This window comes from Miscanthus floridulus, chromosome 14 (genome assembly GCF_019320115.1).
Source record: "Miscanthus floridulus cultivar M001 chromosome 14, ASM1932011v1, whole genome shotgun sequence".
Lineage (NCBI taxonomy): Eukaryota > Viridiplantae > Streptophyta > Magnoliopsida > Poales > Poaceae > Miscanthus > Miscanthus floridulus.
In genome coordinates, this window is record NC_089593.1 from 45,432,598 (window position 1) to 45,441,087 (window position 8,490).

Genomic DNA, 8,490 nt, shown 5'->3' on the forward strand with positions numbered 1-8,490 from the left:
TAGTTCATGAATGCAATTCGCAGCAAGTTTGTTGCTTCCACTATTCTGGAAGCTTGCAAGAACATGACTAAGATACTTTTGCTGAAGTATAACAGTGGATCACAGAGGTACAATGCCCTCATCCGGAAGTCCAGAAAGTGCCGGAAATTAGGGGTACAAGCAAATTTAAAATTATGTCAGAAATTTACTGCAAGGCGCAATGAAGTACACGGATTTATACAGATTATAGCGTCAAAGCATGCGTTTGAGTTTGGAAATTTCAATTTGCAAACAAGAGCTTCGGATAGATTACACAGATTTTTCCCCAGGAAGGTACGAGGGAGAACTGCTGCCAGGATGGCTTTTCTTCTTATGGAACATGCTCGTGATGTTTGGCAGCATGAAGCTCCTCCTCAGTAGCGTTCTGTTGTTCCTTTGATGCCCGTCGTTCTTCTCAGAAGCTTTTCCAGCAGAAGTCTGAGTTACAGGGGGAGATGCACTTCCAAGTTCTTCTGCCCCTGCCAAAGGCTGCGCCTCTGCAGTTTTCTTCTGCTCCTTCTCACGCCATCTCTTAAGCTCACCTTCTACAGCCTTTTTGGCTGCCTCAGCCATCTCTGCCCTCTTTAGGGCCTCTTCTGTTGCCAATTCCATGTCCTCCATTTCCTTGCGGGCAGCTTCTAGTTTCTTGATTGCCTCATTCTCACTGGCTCTGATGGCTTCCACTTGAGCCATAGCAGCAGCAACTTTCATCTCACTCAACTTCTCTGACTCCTCAACCTTTCGGCTTAGAGATTCAAACTCCTCTTTTGAAATTGTGATATTTGCTCCAGACTCTGAAGTTGAGGCTCTAGCAGCACTTGCTCTGTCAGAGAGTTGCTTGATCTGATCAAGGGCCCTTGCTTCAGCTGCTTTAGCCTCTTCTGCTTCCTTTAATGCCAATTGCAACTTTTGTTCGGCTTCTGCTAGTTCAACCCGAGCTTTTTCGGCTTCCTCTCTTAGCTCTGCTGCACTCTTCTGCATCATCTCAGCTTCTTGCAGGGCATTCTTTGACTCCGAGGACAGTTGCTGAAGGGCCAGCATCAGGTCATCAGAAGCTGACGTAGCTTTTGATTCAGCAGCCACAGCAGCCTCCAGCTCAGATTTACATTTCTGAAGCTTGACATGTAAATCTCCCACAATATATTCAGTTTCTGTATCCTTCTCTTTGAGCTGATTGTGGTCCTGTTTTACAGCTTCCAATTCCACTTTCAGTGACTCCACCAAACTTCGAAGAGAACTTTCCTCCTCTGCTACTTTTTGCAACATTTCCTTAGCATCATCCAGCTCTGTGCTGACAACAGCAACAGACTCTAAATCCCGAGCCCGAGCATCTTCTATCTTTTTTTGCATAGATGCAATCTCAGAATTGGTTTGTTCTAGTTTTTCTTTCAGACTATCATAAGCAGCAGGGTCAAAATCATTCCTCAAAGACGACAATTTCTTCTGTGTTTCTTCCAAAGCTTGTTTATACGTGGTCCTAGCAACATCCTTCTCATCAAGGATTTGTGCCTCTTCTTCGTGTGCTTGCACCGTAGCTGCCTTAACATGCATAAGCGATTCTTGAATTTCGGCGATCTCACTACGAAGTTGGTTAGCTTTTTCTTTGTTGGCTTCAGTTGTATGCAGTGATTCCTCTTCATGCTGGGCAGCAGACAACCTCATATCCAAAGATGTTTCAAAATCCTTCTTGAGCTTTCTAAGCTCCTGTTTTGCTGCATCAAGGTCTGCCAAAGCGACAGCATACTGCTCCCTTGCACTTTCCAGTTCCTGCTTCAGAGGACCATCTGTTCCTAGACCTTCATTTGTGCTGCCACCTTCAAGCTGCTTGGTTCGAGTCTTTGCATCCTCTGTTGCCTGAATGGCCAACTGTTTGGACTTGTTAATCACATCCAGCTTGGTCGTTAGCTCCTCAACAGTTTTTTTAGCTTTCTCTAGCTCAGAAAGAGCCTGTACTCTCGTTGTCTCGGCATTACTCAGTTGTTCCTTGTATTTATTCAACTCTTTCTGGGCCAAGTGCAGCTCTGTCTCCTTGGCTAAAACCCTCTGGTAAACATAATTCCAATAATTGCAAAGCATCAGAAACATATATCGAGAAACAGGCACGTAATCATTCAAGTTACATGAATAGTCTTAAAATTGATATGACAGGTGACCTATGTCAATGTATCATTATAGGTTCAAACTCAAGAAGCAAAACATAGAGGAGCAATTAAGTCATTAAATATGTTCTCTAAACACAGAGATTTAGATGTAAGAGAAAACATGTTGGGCTATCCAGCTATAAGCTTAAAAGGGCAACTTCAAAGACAGTTGAGTTGGTCCTCGAGTTGTAGTTGGCAGAAGGCAAAATAGTTGAGTTGTAACAGCAGGTTCCAGATCAGCTACTGTGGTAGAGGATAGTGAGGTTCGCTGGAAAATTGTAATCCTCCAATTGGACAACAATCTAGCACTGGGTAATGTGGCATTTATTCCTCTCTGTTCAAGGAATGTTAATTATCTGTATGCATAACACTTCTTCAAACTATTTCTAATTGATATTCCTTTCCATCATACTGTCTATTCTGAACCTACAAAAACAAATTACTAAACCAGCTTGATCTAAAAGCATTTTTTTTTTCTCAATTGAACTAGTGACTGCAAAGTAATGGATCCAAGAATCCAACTATTCTTCAGACCATGCAACACTCCCATTTATATAAGACAATTAAACAAATAATATAAACAATAAGTAAAAAGTGTGTTGCAAAACTAATGAGATGCAAGGCAGTCTTCTTTGGTCATAAGACTTCTGTTCTACAACTGTAAATTAATATTTTGTCTGTTAAAAAAAGCAACTTTATATCACATGGATGTAAAGAAAATAAGATGGTAACGGCCAATTTAGATTTGAGGACTACTGCCCCCCAGTGTTACATGGACACGAGTACAGATGCCATTATCCAACCCAGGTGAGGGTGTTTGATTCTGCAGATTTTCTAGAAAGCTTCCAAAAGGTAAAAAAAAACACAAATGTGGAATTGTTAAGTCTGACAAATCGACTGTAGCAAACAAAAGAGATAATATCAGGGCACATAGTTTCTTATGTATTGCTTTCTGAGTTTGGCACTTTTGGTTATCTGGGTCGTTTTGGGCCAATTGGGTGAACCCTTAGTGTTCACACAATGTGGCTGCAAGTTAGGTTTGGCATGGTGTTTTGTTTTTGGTCACTACAAAGTCTTATAATTTCGTTGCTGTTTAGTAATGAAATTCGGCTTTGGCTGTTGTGGAAAAAAAAACATAGTTTCTTATGTATTCTAGTCCTATCTAGTTTTTTATGTATTCTAGTCCTAGCTATCTTAAGGTATGCCACACAATGGTCATATTAATTCCCGTAGTGCAATTGTTTGTGTGACCTATCTCCAGGACTTTCTCCTTTTGAGTAACCATCCCAACCAAAGGTCAAAGGGGAGGAGGAGGGGGGGGGGGGGGGGGGGGGGGGGGGGGGGGGGGGGGGGATGGGGGACAACTTTGACAAAGAAAAATGTTTCATTACCTCTGCTTGAGGAGCCTTGGGCTTTCTTGCAGCTGATTTGTCAGATGAAAACCGGACTTCACCAAATAAACTCACTGCAGCTTTAACAGATTCAAAAGGAGCCCTTGTATCTATTTCGCCAATCTCTCCTTTTTCTGCATCAGCAGATGGTGGACGAGCTTTTGTGCCCATATTTGCCTTCATTTATTTATATAGTTTATGCAAGCTGCAATAGGAAAATAAATTGAGTTAAAACAAAGATGATGATAGAGAAGTCATTGGAGTGTGAAGTGAGTCGATAATGATAAAAATGGAGTGAAGAAATTACTAGGCAGCCCCATTCTGTCATGACTCATGAAGAAACAAAAAAGATATATATGGTTTCTCGACCTTTAAAAATCGCATATTTGATTATTCCAGACATAATACCAGGAATTGGTTGTCGCCAATATGACATCTTAGTGACATTCAAATCCTTGATGAAAACCATTGAATCCTGGATTCCATGCAGCACAAAAAAGAACGCACCTGCTCCCAATCTTCCTGCTCTTCCCCACCCCCATGGATCCTAGAAACAAGATTCAAAAAGCTACCTTTGTCTGTCAAAACTATGGTTTGATCATCTCGTATGGCTCATCAAGCTCGCCAATCATCTAGGGCTTAAACATTCCACCAGCGTAGAGCTTCACCCATGACATTCCGATCCAATATTATGGCAACAACAATGACCTCTCACGTATTGTGCGTATTGTGGTGGCGAGGGGCGTTCAGCTGAACCACCCTCAAAAGAAAACAAGAGCTTTCCATTTGCAATAGCCCCACCACGCAACAAATCCACAACGAAACCAGACGGATCGGAGCGTCAAAGCATAGACAAACATTCCGATTCTAGGCCTCAAAGCAAAGGGACGGTTCTTCAAACCGAAATAGGAGGAAAATCAGCAATTTAGGGCGTTCTTACCAAGCACAAACGAAGAAATCAACACGCAGGGCCAGGTGGTGACGTGACGACCCTACGGATGGGGTGGGGGAAGAGGAATGCAGCCGCGGTGGGAGAGATGGGCTAAATCTGGGTGGGGTGCCGGGCTGGCTCGTGGTGAAGGAGAGATAGGCTAAATCTGGGTGGTGGTGGAGGGGATGCAAAAGGTTTCGGGCAGCTGGAGGAGGAATTGTGGTGGGGTGGGCCGTGGACTTGGGTGGGTTCACGACTCACGAGCGGGGGATGACCGGATGAAACACGGTTGGGTTGGACCGGGCGGCTCGGCGCGGGGTGGGAGGCACGATCTGAAATGCGGGCCCCCGGGCATGCCGCGCGTGCGTCCTCTTAAATTGCACGGACCATCCGTATCTCACAGAATAAGGTGTCACTGTCACACCGACCGTCACACCGGATGTTTAGGTAATATAATAATAAAGTTAATTACAGAAGCAGTAACTAATTAATCTATTAAGCATAATTAATTTATCATTAGCATATGTTTACTGTAGCACTATGTTATCAAATTGTTGACTAATTAAGCTTAATAGACTCATCTCGTAAATTAGTCTCAATATGTGTAATTAGTTTTGTAACTAGTCTATGTTTAGTACTCTAAATTAGTGTTAAACATCCGATATGACAGAGACTAAATTTTAGGGGTGGCAACCAAACACCCTCTAATTTAAGCATAGTCTTTGTCCAATACTTGCTAGACCCATCAGCATGCATACTGAACTAACCTAACCTATCAGGCATGTATCCTTACGGCAATGTGTTGGATAGCACAGACTATTAGTGTCGACAGAATATCGTTGACAGTCCTCCGAAGGGTATCCCACGAAGATAGATTGATCGGTAGATAGGCGTGTAATCAAGAACAAAAAGGCAACAGAGACACACGAGTTATACAGATTCAGGCCGTCAGTATGACGTAATACCCTACTCATGTGGTCTGTTGGTTTGTATTGGCTATCGTATGATATTGCATGAGTTTGGAGGGGGTCCCTGCCCACCTAATATAGTCGGAGGGCAGGGTTACAAGTCGATTAGATCTGATAGATAACCAAAAAGTAATAACAGATTACAGGAATCATGGGATCATACGTATCCTAACAGATCTTGTAGTATCTTCAGGATATCTTTTCGGTGTCTTGCAGAAGGCGCCGAGCAGAGTCGTGTCCCACAAGGCTTCGTCTTGTAGGCTTGGCCACCCCTGAGGGCATAGCCCATGTGGTCCACCGTGGGTATCCGGGGTCGTACCCTCCACAGCTAGTCCCCGAGCGCCTTGTACCCGTTGTGCAACACCGTCTTGAGCTTGTCTAAGCAGGTGCGAACAAAGCCAAGCAGTCAAACTCATGGTCCGACCACCATGATGAGTTGCCGAGCAGTTGTGAGCGGTTATCGAGTAGCGCGATCTGTCGCCGAGCAGTGTGATCTGTCGCCGAGCAGTGTGACCCAAATATGGCTTGCCATAAAGGTGTAAGAGCTCAAGTTCAGAATTGAAAATTTCTTCGCAGTGGACCAAGTGTGCCCACTTAGAGTCCGATCATGAGAAAAGGAGATAATTGTCTTCAGCTTCAAGAGGCGCGGAGTCTTCCAAAATAAAGCAAACACATTCACCACGAGGTGAAGTGTGCCCACTTAGTCTCCAAGCCTGACAGTAGATGACGTAGTCATGTGGTGTCAGGGTCCAAAGTAGAAGAATAGTATAAGACGAGCCGAGTAGGTAGCCAGTCCCCGGGAATAGCCCCGAAATGAGAAAAAGCACATTCACCACAAGGTGAAGTGTGCCCACTTAGTCCCCGAGCATGATAATAGGTGACATAATCACGTGGTGCCAGGGTCAGAAACAACAGTCAACAGAAGAAAAATCCCCAATACGGTGAGGAACCGATACGTAATGCTAACGCAGTCCCCGAGCCACAAGAGGAAATCTTGAAGAAAACAAATTGTAGAGAAAATATCGGAGTAATGGTTGTACAATAGTAATTACTTAGTCGTAACATTTGGCGGAGAAGTCAGCGAATATTCGACGAGCGGTAACAAATTGCGGAGATAAATCGGCGATACGGGCTGCTGAAAGGTCCTAATGGCTAGAGGGGGGGTGAATAGCCTAATAAAATTCTACAACAACACTTAACAAAATATGTTAGACAATTATGCGGCGAAGCGAGTGTTGCGCTAGCCTACTAAAATGCAAACCACCTACCACAATTCTATTTTGAATAGTGTATATCCACACAATAGCTACGACACTTAGCTAAATTAGTGTGCTCTCAAAGACTAACTAAAGAGCAACACTAATCAAACAAACAAGCTCTCACAACTAACTACACTAAAGAGCTTGATAACTAGTTTGCGGTAATGTAAGAGTGAGCAAGAGAGTTATACCGCCGTGTAGTGGTAGGAACCAATCGATCACAATGATGAATACCAATGTAGACCAATCACCTCGGAATCAAATGATGAACACAATGATTTTTACCAAGGTTCACTTGCTTGCCGGCAAGCTAGTCCTCGTTGTGGCGATTCACTCACTTGGAGGTTCACGCGCTGATTGGCATCACTCGCCAAACCCTCAATAGGGTGCCGCACAACCAACACAAGATGAGGATCACACAAGCCACAAGCAATTTACTAGAGTACCTTTTGGCGCTCCGCCGGGGAAAGGTCAAGAACCCCTCACAATCACCACGATCGGAGCCGGAGCCAATCACCACCTCCGCTCAACGATCCTCGCTGCTCCAAGCCGTCTAGGTGGCGGCAACCACCAAGAGTAACAAGAGAAATCCGCAGCGAAACACAATCACCAAGTGCCTCTAGATGCAATCACTCAAGCAATGCACTTGGATTCACTCCCAATCTCACTATGATGATGAATCAATGATCTAGATGAGTGGGAGGGCTTTGGCTAAGCTCACAAGTATGCTATGTCAATAGAAATGGCCAAGAGTGTGAGCTTGAGCCGGCCATGGGGCTATAAATAGAGCCCCAATCAAATAGAGCCATTATACCCCTTCACTGGGCAAAACGCGTTCTGACCGGACGCTCCGGTCAGACTGACCGGACGCTGGCCCTCAGCGTCCGGTCGCTCGATGTCAGCCACGTGTCCAGACTCAACGGTCATCAGCCTCGACCGGACGCTGCTTCTTCGAAATGACCAGACGCTGAAGCCCCTGCGTCCGGTCGTTTACAGTAAGCTCCCGAGCATGACCGGACACGTCCGATAAAACTGACCGGACGCTGAAGCCCCAGCGTCCGGTCATTTCCAGTAAGCTCCCCGAGGCATGTTTTTTCGACCGGACGCGTCCGGTCCACCTTGACCGGACGCAGCCAGCGTCCGGTGCTCAACCCTAGCCACTGTGCCGTCTGACAGCTCGACCGGACGCAGCCTTTCAGCGTCCGGTCGCTGAGTGACCCAGCGTCCGGTCAGTAGACCGACGCCAGCATCATTTCGATCAACTCCATTTCAACTCTTACTTCTTCACCCTTGCTCAAGTGTGCCAATCACCAAGAATTTTGCATCCGGCGCAATAGAAAATAGACATTTCATTTTCCCGAAAGCGCCGAATCCCGCCGAGCTTGCTCGGCGGGAGGGAGAGAGGGACCCAAACTCATCTCAACCCTGCACACACCTTGTGCACATGTGTTAGCATATTTTCACAAATATTATCAAGGGTGTTAGCACTCTACTAGATCTTAAATGCATATGCAATGAGTTAGAGCATCTAGTGGCACTTTGATAACTGCATTCCAATACGAGTTTCACCCCTCTTAATAGTACGGCTATCAAATCTAAATGTGATCACACTCTCTAAGTGTCTTGATCACCAAAACAAAATAGCTCCTACAAGTTTATACCTTTGCCTTGAGCTTTTTGTTTTTCTCTTTCTTCTCTTCAAGTGTAAGCCCTTGATCATCTCCATGCTATCACCATTGTCATGTTATGATCTTCATTTGCTTCTCTACTTGAAGTGTGCTA

General features: G+C 44.9%; 1 protein-coding gene across 2 annotated transcripts; it reads right to left on the reverse strand.

Annotated features, from left to right (window-relative positions):
• Positions 1-64: 64 nt before the first annotated feature.
• On the reverse strand, positions 65-4,695 carry LOC136502785 (WEB family protein At5g55860-like). Of its 2 annotated transcripts, none has more exons than XM_066498028.1 (3): positions 4,491-4,695; positions 3,551-3,755; positions 65-2,061 (listed from the first exon to the last, which is right to left on the reverse strand). In XM_066498028.1, the coding sequence occupies exons 2-3, from the start codon at positions 3,731-3,733 to the stop codon at positions 289-291; spliced, it is 1,956 nt and encodes a 651-aa protein (XP_066354125.1). In that variant the 5' UTR covers positions 3,734-3,755; positions 4,491-4,695; the 3' UTR covers positions 65-288. The 2 variants fall into 2 exon arrangements, with proteins under 2 accessions (XP_066354125.1, XP_066354127.1); XM_066498030.1 differs by lacking the exon at positions 4,491-4,695 and adding an exon at positions 4,058-4,435.
• Positions 4,696-8,490: the final 3,795 nt, after the last annotated feature.